The 24,037-nt window shown below is 37.8% G+C and overlaps 1 protein-coding gene across 3 annotated transcripts in view; it reads right to left on the minus strand.

Moving 5' to 3' along the window:
• The window catches only part of VWA8 (von Willebrand factor A domain containing 8), a 191,631-nt gene that overhangs the window by 22,232 nt on the left and 145,362 nt on the right, over positions 1–24,037 (minus strand). For all 3 annotated transcript variants that reach the window (XM_069802635.1, XM_069802636.1, XM_069802637.1), the window contains exons 37-40: positions 23,503–23,707; positions 7,122–7,230; positions 6,152–6,308; positions 2,767–2,875 (exon numbers count right to left, since the gene is read on the minus strand). In XM_069802635.1, the coding sequence (XP_069658736.1) occupies positions 2,767–2,875; positions 6,152–6,308; positions 7,122–7,230; positions 23,503–23,707 (580 nt within the window). The remainder of the gene's footprint in view (positions 1–2,766; positions 2,876–6,151; positions 6,309–7,121; positions 7,231–23,502; positions 23,708–24,037) is intronic.

The following is a 24,037-nucleotide window of genomic DNA, read 5'->3' on the forward strand; positions in this document are numbered from 1 at the left end:
GTCGTGGCCTGCATTTGTTTCTGGGAAAACATTATGCATATGTTCCCTCAGCCGCCAAAATCAGAAAACTACTACCGACAGGGCACAGGGTTTTCGCATCGTCAGCTCTCTGAGCCATGTTTATTACAGGACTGCCACTATTTTATTCTTGCTGCTATGACCAGACAGTTCCCACAGGGTCTCAATCAGGCAGAGCCCCCGCAGGCTCGGTGACTCAGGCTCAGGTTCGCCCAGTTTAAATGTAGGTGCCTAAACGATGCTCAGAAGCTATAGGGACAGCTGGCCCGGATTCCCTCTGTGCTAGTCAATAAAAAGACAAGTACTTTCTGGAAGGCAGGGCGTCTAAAATCTAAGAAGGCCCTTCTGAGTGACTGACTGACCACAGGCTTTTGAATCCAGAGTTCAGACAGACAAGGTTTATTCAACGTTTGTTAATGTTGTTCAAAGAGCTGACAGAGATCAGCGAGTTATGCAAAGTAAAATGAACAACGAAATTACATTCTCAGACTGCATTTATGTATCGCTTTCAAGGATCAGCCTATTCCAAACATGTGAGCCATCAACAACTGGACCTGAATCCCAGCCTTTTGATTCTTGGGATGTAAGATTTAATTAAAGGAACGTGTTTTTAAAAAACCCTGCCATCCTAACAATAAAAAGGCATACGTTGAAAAGAAAATCCAGGTTAAATAAACATGGACAATATATTTCCATTATGTGAACACACTGAGTTTGAAACAAAGCAAACTCTAACATTTTTAAAAAGCCAAAAATGTTCTCTACTGAGAAGGTAATTTGGGACTTTCACAAAGTTAAGAACACACAGACGTCTGAGCTGCAAAGTTTACTGCAACTGACTGTGCCATTGACTTCTTATTTATTTGAGAAATGAGGAATGTCTGACTGATAACAGAATGAAAACAGTTTTAGCTGAGAACCCATGGCGTACATAGTACTATTCAGAAAAAAGGGGAGACAGAGGCATAGTCCGTCATCAGGGTTAAATGACTTACCATGCTGAAGAATTCAAATAAATTCTTTTTCTTCTCAAAAAGATAACATGAAACATGCTTGGACTCAGCTTCCCAATTAACAGAAAGCACTTTGCAACTAAGTAACTCCTGTTATCATTTATCTTCATTTTCCTAGTGCATCTTCTAATAAAAAACCCTACCAAAATCCCTATAAAAATTTAAAAAGTTAAAAATTTGCTTTCAATATTGCTCTTATTCTACAAGCTAGCTTTTCCAAATTCAGTGAGTTTGGTTTTTTATCATAAAGTACATTTACTAGCTCTGTGGTTAGCTGTGATAGATTTTTCCAGGAAGTTAGCAAAGTCTCATAAAATACTGAGGCTTATAAGACTTTACCTTGATATTAAAATGACCTTTTTAACAAAGCATCAGGATATGTCTCCTTATACTAAAATATGTTATATTTGGATTATGATTAATGTGATCCCTGAATGTAAGAATTTTGGCTCCAAGGAATGGATAAGGCAGACTAAAAAAAGACTTTAAACTGAAGATTCACTTATTCACTTCACACCTAGAATGTGCTTCCAATGGCATGTCTACTAGAAACATGGTAAAAAAAGGACCTAGATATAAATGATGTGGGAAAAACTGAGATTTATGTCTCAAATTTTTCAACTGAAGCCTGTCTTTACAAGCCAAGAGCTGATGTCCTGAACTGAAACACATATTAGGTGGATGAATCACCTAATCATGACCATCTTAAATGTTCATCATATGAGGAGCTCTCTGAATTGATACATTCATAATAAAACCGGCTAATGGTTCTCTATCTATACATGTGATTACAGTAGTGTTGTTGTAGTCACAATGGCTTAAAGATATAAGTAAGGCAAAGAAAAATGTTATCTTTCTTACTTGCAATACCAGGAGATTGGATTTTTTGACACAGGAGGAGTCTGTCTATCATACAAAGTAATTTCTTTCTATATTTCAGTTTTATTGCTGAAGTAAGCAGACAGATTAGACACAGCACAGTGACTAAAAGACTAAGGTATATGTATACCAGCAGTTGGTAGCCTTCAACAGAAATATTTTTAATCAGAGATGTCTTATAAGGAGTAAAATTAATTTTCCTTTAATTTTCACTGATGATTAGCAGATTCCTCCTAGAAACAATACACTCTTTATTTTATTTCCCCCATATATGAACACTAGTATTAATAAAGCCTGCAACAATCACAGGATCAATTACTAGAAGAAAGGCAAACTGGTGGTTTTGGTCAGCTTCCAGTTAGATTTGGGCTACACCTATTTTTATTACCAAGACTTAAAAAGAAACCTGAGAAAAAATCATGTTTTCAGCTGCATATGCAGTAAAGCTATGACCTGGAGCGAGTGTTTCTTTTAACATCTATAGCATTTGCACTTGTAAGTTAAAAAAGTCTTTTGGACAGGAGGTAAAGACAAAAGCTGTTATCTACACACCACCACATATTCTTTTAATAACATATAGTATTTTCTTTCACAAAATTGTGCTCCTGAATAAGTAATCTCTGTAAGCTGTGGTATGGGAATACTGTAACTTGCAGAGATGAGCCCCGGGACCCACTTAAAACTGCCTTTGAAATAGTAATACGAGACTCTTTTTCCTAACCATGACCATAACCTGAATCTGCTTTTAGCCCTCAAAGGTATGATCGTCAGATGGTAACACGACGTTAGCAGTATAGTATTTGGGGCCTAATGTGATGAGCTCACCAGGTTCCTTTATCAGCCAATCTAAGATTACCTGCAGGTTGTCTAAGATGATACGGAGTGACTGAACCTGACGTCGGACGGCTCCAGAGAACCTTTCGTAAGTCGATGCATCATATTCACTCATCTGAATCTCTTTCAATCTAGAGAAAAAAACAGGGAGCTAAGAACAGTTTAGGAAGCAAGCATGTCATCCATTTATGTATGTAAATTACAAGTTTAATTACTTGATAGCAGGAAATTCAGATTGTAAGAACCATACACAAGAAACAAATCAAAGAAGTGGCAGGTGCTTTTGTGAATTTTTGACAAGGCAGGTGACACCAGTGTCTACAGAGATTGCATCACATTAAAACTTATTAAAGTTACTAATCCTTTTACTCTCTCCTAATTTGCTTTAATGTTTGGGAAGTAAACCAGATGTTCTGAAAACTGTGATCAAATTCTAAAGGTTTTACTGGCTCAGGTGTTGCTATGGGTACATAAAAGGATCATGAGTGTCTATTCATTACTTCACTGTCGGAGTATTTTAAACATATCACGATCCATGCTTTAACACAAAGGTTAAGTAAAGACACACTATAAAATCTGTCCTTGAAGACCTACAGCTAGTAACTCTGTCTCAAATACCTGTCTTTGTGCTTCATAAAATGATGAAACCTTGAAACAAAGACGTTTTAAATGAACTTTAACAAAAATGTGCTCCCCCCCCAAAATGAGTCATGTCACTGAACACTATCCTGTCCAGAGGCCTAACAGAGAGCACAACATCTGCACCATAAAAACAGATATATGCTTTTTCTGTAAGTTAAGATGTGCCCACTTAAAGTTCGGTATCACTCTTCTGAACATCGTAGCTAAGCAGACACTCTTAAACTGGTGAAACCCACAACTGGAATGTCATTATGGAGGTCTAACGGTGAAGAATGAGCTAGGGGACATCTGGATATGCTGGGAGTCTTCACCGTTCGATATTTTCCATGACCCAGCATCATGTAGCGAGGCAGCAATTGTGTATCTGCCCACCCTACCATCCAGCACACGGCTGGGTTCGGTCCTGAGCTAAAACATACTGGCCTATCTGTGCACAGCTCATTTCAAACAAGCACTTCAAAACAGCATAACCTTACTCATACTGTTTTGAAAAATATTGATTTTTAAATGAACTATAAATGGATAGTAAAGTATGTATAGGTTAGTTATATTTCTAATGACAGTTTTTTTTAATACCATCACAAGTTACCTGCCTGGAACATACAGTATACATGAGAATTGCTGTATAGACTAGCCCTTTAACGATAATATTAAAATCAGACATCAAATCTTTGTTGTCATTAGTATGACTATGTCTTTTTCTATTTTGAATTTTGCATAGACATAGTCATTATAGCCAACTATTATTCATCAGAGGCAGGAAAAGGTAACTTTCAGTGCTGTACACTTTATTTCACGGATCCTGCCAATGGAGTTCAGTATCTTCACATCAATGAAGAAAACATTTTGTTTCAAACAAAAAACGCCTCACGTGCAGTTTTACTTTGTTAGACTCTACATCAATCCACAGTGAAAGCTAATTCAGAAAAACACCACGAAAAATACTGCATCTATCCAGGAGCAGTTGCTAACTTCATTCTAGTGAAACAGGGCAATTTAAAATGTTTTCCACTAGAAGTACTATCTAGCCAGGAAAGCAACCAATAGCTTTCATATTAAAATTCTCCCTTCCAGATAATCATGTAGAAACAAAGCAGTGAAATCTGCAGTTCGCCTTATTTTTTTTCTTCAGCCTGAGGACTCCAACCTCCCTATTCTTAACTTTTATCTGTTAGTTCCCACAACTATCCAAGAGGTACAGCATAATAATCCAAGTGAAATGTGCCTTCAGAATAGGCTACATTTACAGCTGGTACCTGCCAGCTCACTGGTTTTAGCAGGACACGAATTGTTATCTCATGAATAGATGCTCAGATTTTACAGGACACAGCTGCAGTTTCCACAACATGTAGCAGTATCCAGGAATTTCCCCTTGCACAGATTTTGTAAATCACCATACAGGCAGGTAGAAAGTCACCAAAGCATGCCATGTGTGTAGATGTGCATATGTACAAAGAGATGTGCAGTATCCAAAACCATACATATTGACTGTTTCTATTATGAAGCAACTGATAAGCAATTTTAAAGAATGGGGATGGAGAAAGGGTTAAAAGTAGTCCTCCCCACCTGTCCCCCCAAAAAGCACCAGGAAAAAAGACAAAACAAGCTCTGCCTTCCCCCTGAAAACAAAACCTTAAGTGACTATTTTTAATTTAAATTTCTGTACGTTGCTTGTGTAAATTAGATCACTATTAAAAGGCATTTTTCTTTGCAGGCTCTTTTCCTGTGAAGCACTGATATAAGCTATACATTTTCCTTGTCTTTATTAATCACCAATGCTCTAAGGGCAATGTTAAATGCTCCAGGTAATTTAGTAATAAAACCATGATTAAAAGAGAAACTTGACCTCAACACAACAGATAAATTGGTGGTTTTAAATAAAGTGATTCATGTACAGTGTGTGCTCTATGCTTAACAGCCTAATTATTTATACATCAGCCGAAGCAAATGGCAATCTCACCTGCTCCTCACAACACCCAGATTTGCCCCCCATGGGGCATCACTTCGTTAATAGCAAGAAAACGTGAGCTGATCAAGCTGCTTCTAAATTTATTTGCTCCAATGTTTTAATCTGTGTCTAGTACGCTCTGCTTTCAGGCAGATACTCACGCTGCAATATGTCCTGGACTGAAATGTAGAACTCATTTGGAATGACTGTCAATGCACATTGCTTTTTTTAATGCAAAGTACCAGAGGTTGACTTGAGAGATCAGTCAGTGGAAGAAATCTGAATTTCTGTGCACAGTCTGGGAAACAGCTGGTTAGTAACCATGCATTACACTAATGCTGGGAAGATCTGTGGTTCGTGTAAAAGTGTCTGCTGAGGTTTAACAGTTCAAATTATCTCACCATTTGGCTACAGATCTTTCCAACAGAAGCAATTTGCTTGTAATGGTCCATTTTGAAAGACATTTGTTAGGTGAAGATTTCCGAACAACGTACAATCTGGATTCATCATAATTCAAAGAAATTTTCATATGGTAGGTCCCTTTTTTAAAAAGATAAATATTCACATCGGTCTCCTGATCCACCTAGCGATGTTATACTCTACCAAATCACAGTCATTTTAACAGTGTGGCTTAATTCAAGAAAACATTCTAAACACTTTGTCCAGAACGGTTAAACACATGCTGGTAAGCTCTGTTAAATGATAATGAACAGGGTAAGGTAGTTGATAAATGCAGTTAAGAAAGAAAATTCTTTTTTAGCCATCTTTTTCAAATTTTTCTGGGAAATGGAAGGGAAAATAAAGACTTTCACATTACCTCTGTTTAAAGGCCTTTTCACCCATCTCTCTAGCAGCTCTCTTAACCTCCTCAGGAACAGCATCCTTTTCAGCTTGAGATATTTGGTAAACCCTGTGGCCAGCATCCAGTCGATACGGCCCACCTTTGCCACCTAACCCAGCAGTGTCTCTCCCACCTAACACAGTTGAGATAAAAAATAGTTAAGAATATGCATTTGATAATAAACAAGAACACATTTCCTTTAAAGCTTCCATTGTCATATCTACAGATGTTCCAAAAATGTTGCCAATTGCCAACGGCATTTGTTAATAAATAAGAACACATTTTCTTTAAAGCTTCCATTGTCATATCTACAGATGTTCCAAATATGTTGCCAATTGCCAGTGGTTTTCAAAACCAAACAGCTATCATGGTAAAGAAGAACTCCAATGGAATACTTGTGTTTATAGTTCCTTGAGACCAGATTCATAATGGTTTCCACCTTGTACAAAGGGGATTATAGATCATATAAGTCTTGTACATCTCCTCAAAGCTCCTGGTCCTTAAAGCCATTCATTCAGACTCTGTCTTCTCCCTAGAATTTGTTGGTTTACACCGTTCCCAAATCACTTTACCTAGTGATCACACACCCTTTTAGAATTAGGAGGCACTTTGCCTATTCTGCGTGCCTCTTGCCTACACTAGCAAAATTGCTGCAGCTACAGAGACATCTAAGAGAATGGCAATGGTTTCTATGGCTGCAAGCTTCTGGTTCTCTATATATGGCCAATAAAAAGAAACAACAACAAAATGTAATTGAAGTAGAGATCCGCTATATACAGTTTAAGTTAGACACTGCAAATACTTCTTTTCACTGGCAATAAAGCAACCCTGTACTGGGTAAAATAGCTCTAAGCAGAGGGTGGCCTTGCATAAATCCATTTCTGACTGGCAGAGCATCTCCCTTAGATATCCGTCAATGCTGCATTAAAAAAAAAGAATGAAAAACCTGTTCCACCAGCCCAAGTATTTCCACCAACGTGCGGCATATTGTCTGGATCCACTTTTCCATGTTTGGGGGAACTGACATCCAAACCACTGTCCCTCTGAATGGTTATCTGTAAAATAAAAAATAGAGTTGTACATCTCTCTTATAGGAAGGAAAGCTGCTCTAACAACCTAACAATAACACACTAGGTCTGCTGAAGAGCTGTAGGGCCAGCGTTAATTCAATAAATGCAACATCCCACCTGATGAGGACAAGAGGATAAAGCAGAGCTCCTGAGTGGCACGTTAGATCCGCACCAGAGCCAAGACTACTGCCATGTCCAAACCACTTGATGCGTTCCGATCTTATCCACACTAGAAAAGTGCTTAGTGATAATCGCCGACATAATTCAAAATCCCCCTGTAGCCAGGATCACCTGCAGCTTGAACGCTTCTCGTAGCATTGGCAACACCTGGCTGTACATCCATTCACAAATTTCATGCACACCCAACTACAGCTCCGCGTTCCTTTGGGCGGATCGATCTTCCTTTCGCGAACAGGGACTGAAGAAACGACATGCTCTTCTTTGAGATTCGTCAAAGATAAATGGCTAGTTCAAATGACACGCTCACGTAAGCCTTAATTTCCCTGCCATGACCGCAAAAGTCTACACCGGTGGGTTTTCTACACCTGCCTGCTGACTGCACTTTCCCCACCGATGCGTTGCGGCGCTGAACACCCAACGGCTGTCGGATGGTCGGGGCTGAGTCACTTTAGGCTGGGGCTGGGTTTAAGTGGGTGACTGAAGGTAAAAAATACTCCTTCCCGTTACCAACTCTGAGTCATGTAGTGAATCAATGATTCATGTGTAAACTGCTCGTCAGTTACTGATCTTCTATAATTTAATGCCACTTTATTTTTTTTTTTATGAAACTTAATGACAGAGATGTAAAATTGATGTCTTTAACCTCTACAAATTAACTTTCTTCTCACCTACCATAATACATTTAATTCTCTGATGAATTTATATGCCCCAATAACCACAATTTATTGCTTCTCAGAAGTTCACTGGCATTATCAGGGTTTCCACTGGGACTGTAGAGCAGTTTAATCCTTGAATTCACTGTCTTGCAGACTCAACTTCATGCCGACATGAATTCCATACATGTTTTTGAACTGAAAACATGTGCTCTAACAACAGTGTCTTGGCAGCTATTCAAAACATCATTTTCATTCTCTTTATAGATTTTTAATTAATTCAAAGAGGTACAATGCATCCTCTGTGAACCATGTCATTAGTGTAAAATCAAGATCTAATCTGATAAATTACATTAATTTAACATTTGTATAAGAAGAAAGACACTTAACCACAACAGCATGTTACCCTTAGGGTTATATGCTGTTTTGTTTTAAGATATTTCCTCCAAAACAAACAGTTCTTTTTTGCATAACTGGTAGATTTCAAAACTATCAATCAGAAACACAGGTCAACAAAAATCACTGAACTTAGTTTAAAATAAAAACATAAAAGCAAAACAGTAGTGTCAGCCTCATGAATCAAACCAAAATATTACTCTGTAAAGAGAAACAATAAAATGATGGAAAATTTTTTACACGTTCATCCTTCTGGGTTCTTCATAGAAAAATACTCAAAATTCCACAAAAGGAAGGTCTGTGAGGCAAACATAACCATAATCTGTGACGCAAATGCCATATTCTATTTTTGTCAAGTTTTTCCATTAAAAAAAATTTCACTAAATACTTTAAAATACAAGCATCGTTTAATTTTTAAGTGAAAAGTTCTGTAGGCAAAAGAGCTTTGTTGCTCACATATTTCTCACATATAATAAGTTGTTCACAAATAATATTTCTAGTACATATGCACTTGGCAAGTTTCTAATATAAACCTATTTTACAATAGTGTTGATCTGATTAAAGCAGGTATTCATAACTTTGAAACAGCATGTGGTTGACAGAAAATTTTTTATTTTATAATGATTTGTGACTTTGGGGGGTTTTTGTTCTTAAAAGGACAGCAGAACATCCAACATTTGATTTCTATTAAAACTTTGAAAAAAATTGCTGGAGAGAGAAAAAGAGACAAGCGGTACAATCTATCATAGCTTAAGAATGTGACCTCCTTACTAATTTTTTTATTTATAGTTAATAGGTAATTGGGTAAAATAATTGAAAATCTAAGGATGCTAGAATGGAACACCACCAGCAGATGTGTAAGTGTCATGCCAGTGAATTGCAGCAGTTTCACTCAGTTACTTGTGTTTTTAAGTAACATCTATGCACACAAAAGGTAGTAGAACTTTGCTACATCTGAATACTTTAACAACCAATTTTTATTAGCACTGGTTTGCTGGGGTAATTGTTTTTTTAAATTTACCATACACTTCGAAACTGCGTTAAATTAGCACACTGTAGAACCCTTTGAAGAGAATCTTCTGGATGTACTTTCCTGCTTTTTCTTTGAGCTCTTAGATAATTCCATTAGTGACTTATCAGGCTGTTGTCCTGCCCATCCGTGTCTCCATGGAAGTGTTTCAAAGCAATTTTACAACTAACAACTTCTCTCTGCTCTGCAGGTGCCTCCATAAAGTAGAAGTTAGACTAGCAAATATCTAGATTAGAATTGAAGATGTATTTTAGAAAGAAGTAAACAGTAAATCACTGAGTCTGGACATGAAATCAGAGGAACGATGAGGAAAAAACTGAAGAGAAAAATTTTTGGACAATGACAGATTCTTCAGCATGACAGATAAAAAGAGATGGAAGAGCCATAGATAAGTCACCCCTCTGAGGGCTGGAGGAATTCTTGACATTAGAAGCTATCAGAAAGGTAGATTTAAGGGGGAGAATCCAAAACTGGATGTATAATGAACCCGACAAACTGAAAGACAGTCAGTGGGAAAAATCTAGTTTCTCTGGAGTGAGAAGGAAGACAAGAAAAACAAGTACTGAAAGTAGAGAAAAAGCTCAAACAAATCTAAGAAATCCACAGTAACTTTTCCAAGCCTGTCCGATTGGAATTTCTAAACCTATTGAGATTTCTTTTACTGTTGTGATGGATATTATCCAAATATATAAATAATTTCCTTGCTCAAAAGTTAATCTGTCCCCTCCTGAATACTTTCTGTTTGGATCTACAGCAAGACTTCTATTGAACTGGTTTCTTTCAGTGAGAGTTTTGACTAACTGTCTCTATTGGAGAGAAATCTCTACTATTGGAGAGAAATCTCTACTCTTTCTAGCTATACATGCACTGAAAGGCGCTATTCATTACTGTATTATTGTGAAGATTTCATACTGCTTGGTGTGCATATCACAGCTTTGTAAAACAACAGACTAATTCAGTTTAGTAGCCTTGAGTTTCAGCTATGAGGTATGGGTCAGAGTAGAATTGCTGGAAAAACTGTGAAATTTTCCTTCTGAGACCTCCTTTTGATTTTCAAAATAACCACTATTTCCAAATCACTCACAGCACACATGTTTCAATTGTGCATTATCTAAACTTGTTTATACATATTGGTGATTTATGATCAGACCATGAAAGAATTTTTCCACTGCCTGTTTGGGCAGGTTCTTCTTCAAAGTCTTCGCCACACGAGAAGCACAACTGCCATCGTCTCCTGGGATACACGTGATTCTTATTTTATTCTCTATAGAGTCCAAATTCTCAGTAATCAATGATCTTAGTCCCTGGCTTAAAATCTTTTTGTTGTCTTCTTTTCTTTGAGCGTATTATATTCTCAGGCACTTACACCAATGGATAACGGGTGCATTCGAAAAGACTTTGTGGATGGAGGCTCTGCAGGTCTTCCAAAGTCAATGAAGCAAACAAGCAAAAATTTTATGCGAGAAGAATATGAAGACTGCAGGTCAGAAAGGCGCTAAAGGAATGTGCTTTTCTGAAGGGGCAATGGTATGAAAGAAGTGCTTGAGAAAAAAAGAAATGAAGAAACAACAGCAAAAATCATGACATGTTAATGACTTCATTTTCTGGTCCTGCCTCTTACACATCAATTTACTCCCGACAGTAAGGGCAGGCAGGCAGGAACAGAACTGAACACTCATTTTATATTCAATGAGAGATACACGGTATCTGAACAACTCACCCTATATCGGTTCCTTCTGAGATATATGAATGCATGCCAAAATGGTTTTACAGGTCTACAGTTCATTTATTTTCTGACAACACTGGGATTCTAAGAGCGAACTGAATAAGGGAAACTGATACAAACACGTTCAGTTCGGAAACCAAGTGATCTTATCATCCTTCATACAGTAATGTAAAGAAGATAAAAAGGCTCAGAGAAGCCAGTTACGTGATTTAATGCACTCAACAGCACAATGAAACCAGGTGTTTCACATGTGTGTCATATTTATGCCAAACAGCTATTAAATGCATACCAATCTGTACTAGGGGCCACTCTGAAGATGAGTCAAAGGCTGGTAGTTTTGTCTAGACTTCAGCTGGTCAGGGAAACTACGGAACTTTATATCGTGCATTAACCAAATTTTAACCATGTTTGGAAGTGCATCTAGAACCACATTCATGTCACTTAAGTGAATGTGGGATTGAATTTCTGGGCTCAGATCTCTCAGGCTGTATGAGTAACACTGACCAAAAGCTTTATCAAATTTAGCTTCAGCTGATTTCATGCAAGTAAGCTAAACAATATTTTAGAACCCAGTAATCTTAATCATACATTGCAATGAAACTGAGAAGAAAAAATGACTTTAAAAAGAAGCTTCGCACCTCAAAGGCAGTTCCAAGTAGCCCAGCTGTGCATTTCCATATCTTAACAAGTGCTGGCTGCCCTCAATTTGCTTGTGCCAAGCAAATAAATATAATGAATGAAACGACAGCCACTCTTTGGCATGTCACATTTATATGTCTAATGGCAATAAACTCACTAAATTGGCTGACTTTTTGTGAGATGCTTTTAAAGAACTATTCAAAGTACATCTAGACTGAATATATATTAATTTCTCTGCTATTAACAGGCTTATAATGGTATTCAATTTAATCAGCAAAAGACACTTAGCAAAGTCAACTCAAATGAACAGTTCAGTATATCTATCATTCACGTTTCAGAGTATCCACAACCTTCAACACTGCCATCTTTTCACCCATGCATTTTAAGCCTGTACATCAGCTCCTTGTTGTTCAAGTCTCTTACAGTAAACTAAAGACTGACATTCCAGGAGTTATCTTTATTGCAGAGACAGGGAAAGACAGAGGGAATCTCACCTCTTCCCACTTGAAATTCTCTTTATTCCTGGGAGTTTCATGCTGGAGATACAACCAATGACTCTCACTGTCTTAGGTGCCCATATCTCCATTACAGTCTTGTAAAAAGCTGACTCTCTAAAACAAGGGGCAGAACATGTACTTAGACTTAACCGCTGGCAGAAAAAAGACTCATGGTTACAGGTTGGGAAATATCTTTTAGACTTTGTAAGCAGAAGTCAGATAAGTTTGAAAATATTTCTAGCTTTGAATAGAAAAGTAGTAAATAAGCGATGGCTTTCAGTAAGATGTGAAGGACTTTTTTCCTTGATTGATTTAGATTGATTTTTCAGTCGTACATATTCCTGTCACTCTACCCTGTACACGACAGGTTTCTGTTCAACACAGCAAGCTGGCTAGAGAGTAGATGGTCTTTTAATACAGCAGCTCACTTTTGTATTCTGATTCGGTTAACTTCATTAAAATTCTTGAAAGGCGCAAGATGTGTCAGTGCCTCCCATTCAGGAGTGTTTGCCAGAAAAGCTCACGCTCACGGCAACAAAAGCTAGTTTCTGCTTGAGGACTGGCAAAGAAACTCTGGTTTCTGATCCCACGCACAGGGGAACAGACCTTTCCCCTCGTAGTTTTAATACATTTGGCCCTTCCAGGACTAACTCATATCGAGTCCTTTTATGCAAAACACAATGCTTATTTTAATACTCCGGATACAACTTGAAAAGGGGGAAAAAACCAGACCCCCCCCCCCCCTCTAATTCCAAGCTAAGATCCTACAGGTGTAAAGGGATGCAATTTGTACTTTAAAAAATGGACTATATTTCCATTGCCCAAACCTCCCCAAATCCAATTTTCCTTATCCTTTTGGGTGTGTTCAAACAGAGCTGGCCATTCCTCATAGGATTTTACACCTTCATAACAGAAATAGATGGAATTCCTCCTTGCTGTGTGCGGCGACAAACAAGTAACCAACCTTTCCACTAAGCCCTTTTAAGCATTCTTGGGAGCATTCCACATACAACACATTTACTAAAACTGAAACCGGCATGATTTCACATGTGACAACTTAATAAACACACACAAATGGGCAAAACATCATTTTACAAACTACAAGCAAAAAGGGTCACAGCTGCAGGACTTACAGCTGTACAGAATATTTATGTCGGAAGACTTTTTAAAAAGAAAAAAGCTAAAGCGCCCAAACAATAACTCTTTTCACAAGCACTTATTCTAGTATTTGTAATAATATTGCATTACTGGGTGTTTCTTACTGTTGATCAGAAAGATTTGAGGTGGAATACAGTTCACGTCATTTAGGTGCTTAGTTTAATGTAAATTAAGGAGGTGTGCAGTAGAGTAATTAGTTGCATAATTAGACAGTCCTGGAAAGTAGGCAGCTGTAGGCAGGATCTAGGCTGGGAAGATCCCATTCTTCATTTACTCTTTTTAGCATAAAGGGAAGAACCCTGCTCAGATGCAAATTGGAAGATATCTGCTCTTATCCTAACTTACCTGGGACACGGAGGGAAAGAATTAATCTGCTATTTTGACTTTTCATTAATATACAATATATTAAACAGGGCAGTTTATAGCCAATGAAGAATATGTGTTACTTTCCATACAGTGCAATAAAATATTGTTGAAAAATATGAATTACGTGAATATAAAACCACTACAAATACTATAAAGTTTAAATATTGGTGTTTTCTTAAATAGCTTGCTTTCTTCATTAGCACTGTGGACAAAGATTGGGCAGGTATCAGAAGTTGATTGCAGGAAAAGAAGTGAAGACATCTTAGACTTTTGTGCTACAGGTGATTTGGGAGATGTTAATTTCCTCATCAAAATCAGTGAAAAATCTTTTATCACAACCACACATTATTATGAAAAAAGACTGACTTTAGCTGTAACAAATAATGAATTTGTGGAAAATCATTATTTTCCATGTGTAAAAGACATTAAATAATCCATCCTGCAGTGGCAACGAAGGATTAGGATATGTATTCCATGGAATGCAGAATATATTTCAGCGGATGTGTAAAAGACTGATCTTTCCCTGAAACAAAATCTTTCTTTTCTTTTATCCGTCCCCCCTGCAACAACCTTAAAACCTCAGTATTAGCCTGGGCTGCATTTAATAGGTCACAAGAACATCCTTTCCTCCAACACATTCTTTATCAGCAGCATGAATATATGCATTATTTTCTTGAAGAGTGTATAAAAGTTCCACATCGGGCAAATCAAAGGCTAATCTGACTGTTCCATGGTCGTTTTATATTCTATTGTTAAACTGATTCTGCCATAGACAGAAAGAAAACATTTTATAAACTGCTTACACAAACTAGTGAGAGAATGGCAAAAATAGGCAAAAAAAATCTCATGGCTTCTATTACTTTTACTGGTACCTCGCTTCTATTACTTTTACTGGTACCTCATCATGTATAGCTTTTTTCTATGTGCTAACAATTAATAGCACAATTTCTATTCACATCAACAGCACAAAATTAGGCCCACAAGTAATTTTTCCACAGAAAGGAATATTCAGTATTAGACAATAATAATGTATGAAATACATTCTGTTTCTTCACTTGTATCCTGAAATGAAAAAATATTAGTTGCACTGCAGCATAAAACATTTAATAGGTTTTCTTCATTCATTTGGCTTCTTTCTGGTTTCCTATCCTGTCTGTAAAACTTCACAAGAATTCAAAATGAACTAATGAAGCTTCATGCATTATCTGACTCCTGTGAACATTTCTCTGTAAAAGTAGCTTTTAAAATTCATACAGGCATTAAACTTCTGTCTCGCATAGCAAAACTATTCAAAGCATCATAGCTTTAATGGAGTTTTAGATTTGTAAAATAAAAGTGCATCTAGGTGGGGAAAAAGGTGAATATTTGGAGTGAAACACATAAAAAGGGGTATCTGGCTTGCAAATGAAGTTTTTATACACCAGCTAAAAACCCCAAACCATTATATAAAATGCAGTTGCTGCTGCTGTGGGTCTTCTTCTGAACTAAATGCTGTCACTCTAAGAACAAACTCAGAAACTCAGTAGGTGCATCAGAGTCTTTTGTCCATGAATATGGACTCTGTGCCTTAGAAGCTGGATAAACTAAATGAAGTAATGAGAGAATATCATATGTTTGCTTTCATCTAACAGATCCTCCGCTACGTTAACACTTGTGTAAATGCCATTTTCCTCTGTCATCATTAAAAATTGCCTAGTCAATTCTTTTCAACTAAAAGATGTGAGGTCATCATCTTTTTAGCATGCTAATCCACTACAAGATACTACGAGAGCAGACGGAAAATGTCTCGCTTGGTTATTTATCATGACTACTACACACCTCCTAACATCGATGAACTCGGAAAACACTGAATTTGGTTTCTTCTGGAGTACCCTGAATAATCAACAGCTACAAAGACGGGATAAGTGAACACGTTATAACAGTCTGGAATAGTCTGGAGAGAAAACCACAGGGACATTTCATGGTCAAAAGAAAGTTGAAAAAAAATTACATGTGGAAGCAGAAAAGCCTTATTTTCTATAGACCTAGGACCTTGTCAAATCTGTCCTTAAGAAGCAGGGACCTAAGTTATTAAAGAGCAGCTATGTTGTTTTGTTTTCTAAAGGAAAGGAAAGCCTCCTATATTTAGCACTACTGTAACAGATCAGATGATTTAAATTTTGTCCTTTCACTAATCAGGGAACAACTTTCAAAAGGGCGGAATTATGAGTATGTATTTGTCTCACTGGGACAGCAGGATTTCACCGGTGTTAGGAGCTCCAGCCTGCACGTCAGCAATGAGCACTGCTGCAGACTTTTTGAGATCTGAAAGACGGCGTGTTGAGGTTATTATATTTTCTCCCACAAGAACTGTTGGGCTTTCACAGGAAGGTCAGAGGAAGAAAGAGGAACCTTGTGCTGGATCAGCCTGCTCTAACAAAGTTAAGGTTATTTCCACTCCTGCTCTTTGTCTGTCTGCTCTAATTAGGCTGGAAGATTTTTAGGAAAGGGAATATATTTTAGACGTGTTTGTATAGCGCTTCCAACAAGGGTCTCATTTCAGCTGAGGACATTTATATGAGAAAAAGTATCCGACAGAGAACCGACGATCTTCATCTGACTTGCTTTACCCAGTGGAGACTTTTAGCGAGATGAACTTCTCGAGCTCTGTGGGTTCATAGGTTTCTCGTCTTATGCTCGCCCATTCTGAGACGCCTTGCTTCAAGGGGCCGCATACGTCTGCTGCTCCTCACTTTGCTAAAATGAATCATGCAGCCCAGAAAAAGGTCACAGACCTAAACTGTGTATTTGGGGCTCACGGATCTCAGAACTGCAAACGCTATCAAACTATACCTTGTAATCCGCTTATTGACTGATAACTCTGTAATCTGCAGTATTTCAAGTTTCTTGGGATCCTGCGCAGGACTGCAGAATGCCATCATATGGCTTTTCCAAACTTGCAAAAATCTTCACTGCATATATTTTTCGTAATTTATGGGGTTTGCACCGACAGCATTTAAGAGATGAGCAAAATCACTGTTATTAGCTCACCGATGCCCTCATGTGGTCAGAAAAACTACTTGGTCTAAAGTAGAAAATACAGAACCGGGGGCAGTGGTGGGAAGGACTAACTTTTATCTGAATAAAGAATTGCAGCTTTGCCCAGTTCGGTCTTAATATCAGGAAAAGGCTGGATTTTTGTTAAAATGTTATAAAGTAAAATGTCACTTTTAAAAAAGGAAAAAAAAAATCTAAAATCATCAGTATATAGATTAAGGTAGATCCTGAGCAGCAAATATAAACAAACTGGGATCACTGAAACTCCGGAATGAATTATTCTTCAGATAAACATCCAACCTCAAAAATAAATTTCATCAAATGAACTTCCATTACCCTAAACTTTCAAGTACAAACTGCAGCTTCAGAAAATCAAAAGAAAAAAAGAATGCATTCTATAAAATAAAAATACTGATTCACTTACTTAAAGGGTGAATAATTCATGTAGAGTTCTGCGTGATTAGTTGAGTGGAATACGGATAGAATAAATGAGACTATTCAAGGAAGGGAGTAAGATGATCATCACCCACGATGAGTGGGTAAGTAAGATGATCGACCCTTCTCCTTCTCCTTGCTGTTACTCTTCCATATTTCCAAGCACAGCCGCAGCAACCTGCCTCAGCTGCTTGTGTGCAAGTACACGCAAATGTTTAAAGCAATGAAACTGAACTGCTTTTGCCTGTAAAAATTAAGCCTTCTTTATTAAGTACAATATACCTGCTGCTTTTTTTTGATCTAATACCGTCTCAAAAAGAAGCAGGGTAAAGGATATACTTGACCACGTCTATCCTTCTCTGGGAGGTAAGTTTATCTCCTGATACTCCACCAAGGCTCATGGAAGGCTGTGTGGTGTTTAGTGAGCACAGGTTTCAGTGAAAAATTGTAAGAAAGAAAAGGTGACCCTGTGTAAACAAGCTCAGATTCTAATAAGACAGTTCAATCAATGAACTCCCATGATTTAATTGAAGTATGCTTTCATAGAGTTTAGCCATTAATAAAGCACAGCGTGACTGCTGTAAAGGAAAACAAAGGAATTAATTTCATATAAATGAGAGCAATCTTTTTGTTATTAATGTTTTTTTTCCACAACAACTGTACAGGTGATTCCCAAAAACCTCTAAGGAAAGCACCTACATCATGTTACGAAAACTCAAAGGCAGCTACACAACATTTCTTTTGTTCTATAAAAGCACTATGAGGGAATGAAAGGAACAAACCTAAGAGTCCTTCCAAAAAATCAACTATAATTAATTCAGGACTAAAAGCACTACTAGCTGTCAGCCGCCTTCCCTCTTGCCTTTGTTCTGGCCATACAATGGAGAAGTCAAATTGCAAAGATTGTTGATAACCATGACACTTCCCCCACCCCCCTTTTTTTTAAATTCCTCTGTAGATTTTACTGGACAATATTTTGTGTACTGTACCATCCTGCATTCCTGATGACCTCCCTGTATTCCATGATTGCTGTGAACCTCTCGCTGTTGCAACTGGAGGCCAGTCCAACTGTGTCCACCCCGCTCCATTCAAAGAGATCAAAATCCGTCTGGGAAAAAGGAGGCTGTGAATACGTCCACCGAAATCTTCTCATTTTCTGAGTCTGGGTCGGTGCCTCAGCTATATTCTAGCTCTGCATCAGACACACACCAGCTAAAATAACACCTCGGGTGTAAAAGCCAGATAAGAGGCAGGACTTGTGCCAACAGGTCTGTTAACTGGCTGACTACAGGTGAGAACCTGACAAAAGGAGGGAGAAATGTTGTTGCATTCCTCATGGCTAAGTATATGTGTAACACAGGGATCCTGAGATCTTTTTCCTAAATTGCTTTAAAATCTCTTCCTCTAAATCCACTTCCAAATTCCTGTTCATTATGAAATACACTCCCTGAGGGATCGGGTACCTGCAAAGTTAAGACTGTCTCCTGAGGTAATTCTAATTTGAGAGAGTCAAAGTCCAGGTATGACATCTGGGCAAAAAACTGAACTTGTGTGTATCAATGTGTGTATGCATGTGTGCACATACGTAAATATATATGTGTGTGAATATATATACACACACACAACTACATAGGTACACCCCCCCCCCAATTTAACATGACTGTGGTTCTTTTAACGTCAGCAATAAATCTGATATTATTGGCATTATGATTACTTTAAAAATGTACTCAACTTTTACTTTGGTTCAACACAGGCTTTACCTCAAGTCTAGGTAGGATAGGAACACATTTGAAATATATTTCTAACGATGGGCCTGTCATCCCATAATAGCCACTTAGCGTTTGCCTTTGCTGTCATCAGATCTAAAGGTTAACTGATGGATTGCAGAAGGAAGTCTGAATGTTGGGAACTACTACTGAGTGCTGCTGAACTCATCAAAATGCTGTTTTTAGCAAAAAGCCCTTGCATCATAGATGATTTGAGGAGTTAAGACACAGGAAAAACCCACCCTTTTTTTTTTAGCTATTGGTGATGAACACATATACATTGCTCTTTTACATTACTGACATGAACCATATGTTCATGTCTTGTAGCTGTTCACAGGACATAGAATAACTTATGTGTTCTGTTATCATTTTTGAGTGCTGCTATAAGACTGTGAAGATAGCCATTTAAATCTGAGAAAAATATCTATTTATTGCATTTCTTCAGTTTTGCTGAATACGTCTATACTCATCTCAGCTAAGCATGTTTCAACCTTGAGCTATCTAGAGTTGACATTGGTTTTCTTAGGTGGCTGCACTGCATTTATATGCAATTTTTTCCCCAATTTAAGGTATATTCGTACTGATTGCACAATTCAAGGACATTCAAGCTACTCAGCTTGGCAACACAGGTACAAAGTATGTTGATATATCCTTATGGGTGTATACTGCATTCATCCCACCTCTGACACTGTGGTGTACACATACAGCGTGAACTTGAACAAGTGACCTGCCTTCCTTATGTCTCAGTTCACTCCACTGGACAGCAATGATGATGCTTACTGGCTCCAGATGTTGCAATAATTACATATTTAAATGTTTAGGGGTTCTACAGGGAAACAGTTATGGATGGATGAAGTAATTTTTTTTTTCCACTTCTTCATTTAGCTAGTTACAATGACTCATGCTTTGTGGAAACACTATTATCAGTAAAATGTTAACTAGGCAGAGCAGAAACCAAAAGAACATGCCTCTAGCACTACTGGGAAAAGGAATCGCAATTTAAGATAAAAGCTTTCATTTTTGACAGAAAACCACTCTCTCAGTCAGTTCCCCAGAGCAGAAGATCTTGAATGAAATCTCCCAAAACCTCAATCTAAAGCCTTCCCTATTCTTACATACATTTCATTCATGTCTCTTTTTAGTGCCAAGGCCCAAAACATATCCAAAATATATCCAAGTCATGCTGAGGTGTCCACCTCTAGGACCTCTTCCAACAGAGTGAATCTGGGCCAGTGCTGCCTGAATTTCTACACACGACTGCAGAACTGTCCCTAGTGCATTTGTTGTTCAAACCACTGGTGAGAAGCAACCAAAGATTTTTTTTTTTCCTCATTCATGCGTTTTTCTAGATTCGTTCCACCATCTCAGTTTTGTGATGCTGTGAACTCTAACAGGACTTAACTGTTCAGTTCGCTTTTTGCTAGAAAACAGGCAGATCAGGTCAAGTCTCAAAAGCAAAGTGGGGAAAAAAAAAGGGAGACAACATTTCCAGGTTGCTTCTTGTCTCTGGAAGGGCCTGATGTCATATTAAGGAATTGTCCAAATAAAGATCTGCCCCCCAACAGGTGGACTATTACTGATATCAATATCAATAATACAAAACAAGTGTTGACTATTTTGAAGACTGCCACGACATTATATCAAGGGAGCCTAATTACTGATTATAAGTGGAACAGCTGTTTGTTTTCCTCTGTTTCATTGCTTATGTACATCCAGCCTGTTTCTGAGATCTAATCAGTTTGTGAAAGTCAAAATGCAGCCCAAGAAGATAGTACCAATAGTTCCAACTGAAGCCTAAAGATTTGTTTCCAGTTCTTTGAATCTATATTTATATTGAAAGCCCTCTGACTGTTTTTTCTCTCAAAAGTCAGGAAGCATCAGAGAGAGTCTGTGTGTTTTTGCAGAACATTGGTTCTCAACCACCTAGACAGGTCTCGTTTTGGTCCAAGAACATCACCACGAAGGGCTAATAAGCTTTGCTAAGCCTGTAGTAGCTTTGTGGGATGCATCAATGTCAGCTTTTAGGGAAGGGGAAATTGGGGGTGGGTGGGGAATGAATTCTAGTGATATGTGGAACAATGACAATTTTCTTAAGTGAGCTTCTGCTACAAGATGATGGGGAATGATGAGTTTAGTCAAGGAATTAGAGATGCCTCATTAGACTCCAAGATACTTAACATGAGCATGAGCATGAAACATTATACAAAGGAAGGTGATTTTCATACACTTGAACAAACAGGTCAACACGTGGCTGCAAAATATCTCCAATTCTGTAAAAGCAGGTATCAGGAAATATTTAGCTGCAGCTTTCTTAGCACAGTAATTGTCTCTAGAACAGGCAACACCGGAGTTCTTGCTATGCTTACTTTACACAGCGAATCTATATGAATATGTTTTCAAGCTAACAGGATCCTTTCATTTCCAGAAATGAATGCCTTAATAAAGTACGGCTTTTATGTCTAGGTCCATTGAAAAATTGAGTTAAGTAGGAAAGGTGAAGGCCTTAATCTCCAAATAGCAAAATATAGAGTTTACACAGCAACTACGTACCTATTATCTTATTGGAGATATACATCAAGTAAAAGATTTAATTTATTGCTTATTGCTTTGTAATGACTTTGTAAACAAGGTTTCCTAGGTCTCATTATCTTTCCATTTAAAGCAACATGTTTAAAGTAGAGAAACAGGTTAGTGATAATCACGCAAGTCTGAAGATCACACAGAAGGCTTTGTTTCAGCCCTTTAGCTCAAATCAAACAGTATGCCATTTTGAGTTCTAACAAACGACCGACTTGAGCTATATACCCTGTGTTGACAGAGGAAAGAAGAAACATGCTCTAAGACGACTTTACTCTGGAATGTGCCTACTAATCAGAGACGCAGGTTGTCAGGAAAGAGAAATTCTACAACAGATCTTGAAAACTGCTTTGTGACTGTGGGAAAACTTCTTAGCCTTTTTTAAAAATGGTTACTTGACATCACTAGTTAAATGACGTAACATTTTCTGATGATGTGTACTTTCCAAGCAGTATTCTCTAATATTTATGACAAAATTACAAGTTATTAAAAAAAAAAAAAAAGGAAAAACAGCTATTAAACCAAGTAAAATTCTAACTGTTCCTCCTGACTCTTTTCATTTCTACGAGTCAACTTGATCAGTAGACTAAATTGGGCTGGTGTAAACCGACTGTATCTGACCATAAGATGGTGCTAGTGCTACTGCATTGGTAATAAAAATGGCACTGGTAAAGCAACAAGTATCCACACAAACGTGCTACTGGGTAAGTTTCCTTTTCTCATGACTTTTATGAAAGGCATTTGCCGAGGTCCAGTAACAAGAACACGTCAGTTCTTGCACAAGTTTCTGTAACTGCAGAACATCTTGTAGAAAGGGAGCTCAGAGTGGGAAAAGGAAGTGAAAGAAGAGCTATGGTTTTGGCCTAATAAATCCCATACACACTTGAGATACCTGGACACCTTGTAAACAAAAATATAGGGAGATCCAATCTAGAAAAGACTCATCCTGTTTTCCCATTCTAATGCACTGTGAAAGTCGTTACAGAAATTCATGAAACAGAAATAATTACAATAGTAGGTAGAGACCAGATCTTCCTAGTCAAAAGTGGAGAAGTCCTCCTAAAGCACACTCTAGTTTTTCAGTGATACCTTCTCCAATCACTAACAGAAGTTAAAGATGCAGTTGAACAGTTCTGAATTTTCCCTCCGTGTTGCAATGGTGATCATACATATTAGCCAGCACATTAACACTTGTGTATACATACATACATGCACAGACAGCATACATGTATATGCTGTATATTTTCAACATCTCCCTAAACATTCCACATGAGAACATGGCTGTATGGAGACCCTTGTAACTGTGCTCAGCTGGAAGAATTTTCAAAACCAGCCAAAGGCACTACTGTGAACTCAAGGCATCTTCCACCTAGAGTTTCAAGTTTCTTTTCTAAAATACAAACACAGTAATTTTTTCCAAGTATTTGAACTCTGGAAAAGTAAATGCTTTCTTTAAAAATTAATTTCATTATTCTACATTTTGAAAGTTGCAGTTAAAAATCAGCAGGAGATAAAGAACTGATTTGCATTTAAATGTAGTGGAATTTGGCAAAAATACAAACACTGCAAGAAAAAGAGACTGTCCGTAACCATAAATACAGGGGTCACAAATACGCTTTTTAATTAAGCTATTGTGTCTTTTTTTTCAGTGAAGACATCTATTGAGTTCTTCTCGCAGGCCTATTTCTACTTCACAGGGTTTTCCAGCACAGCTCTACCTCGACCCTTCTCCCAGCTGAAAACTCATTTGCACCTCCTGTTGTTAAATGTTTCTTGTTTCAGCTTTGTGAACTCCTACCTGCACAGGACGACCATCTTCTTGGCCAATCATGTTCCTCCAGTCCTGCAGCGACCGCTGGAGGCTGTCCAGCCCCGTCTCCCAAAGCCTCACACCACCTCCCATGTCCACACTAACCAAACCCACTTTGCCCAGTGGTGCCAAGAGGGCATCGGCGTCCGAGATCTTAGAGAGCCACGATGTATATGGAGAGAGAGACTGTGATCTGAAAAACAAGGATTCGTGTGATTTTTCATGAAGCTGCAATTAAAAAGAGGACGAGTATTTCTGTAGTTAAGGTGACAATTAAATGAAATTACATCCTCGTTCCACGAGAGACTACAACTAAGCCCTGCAGACCCTCTATTTTGCGTGAAACATTTCACCTGCTGAAATTGGATACGACCAAAAGATACTTGTCAGTATAAAAAGCAGTATAAAAGACCGGGCTGAAAAGGAACGTGTCGCCTAACCTACTGTTGTATCTCATCTATCTGAAAATAGTCTTTACAAAAAAACTATAAGGAATTTGAAAAATTTTAAAATGTGTTATAGA

This window comes from Haliaeetus albicilla, chromosome 15 (genome assembly GCF_947461875.1).
Source record: "Haliaeetus albicilla chromosome 15, bHalAlb1.1, whole genome shotgun sequence".
Taxonomy (NCBI): Eukaryota; Metazoa; Chordata; class Aves; order Accipitriformes; family Accipitridae; genus Haliaeetus; species Haliaeetus albicilla.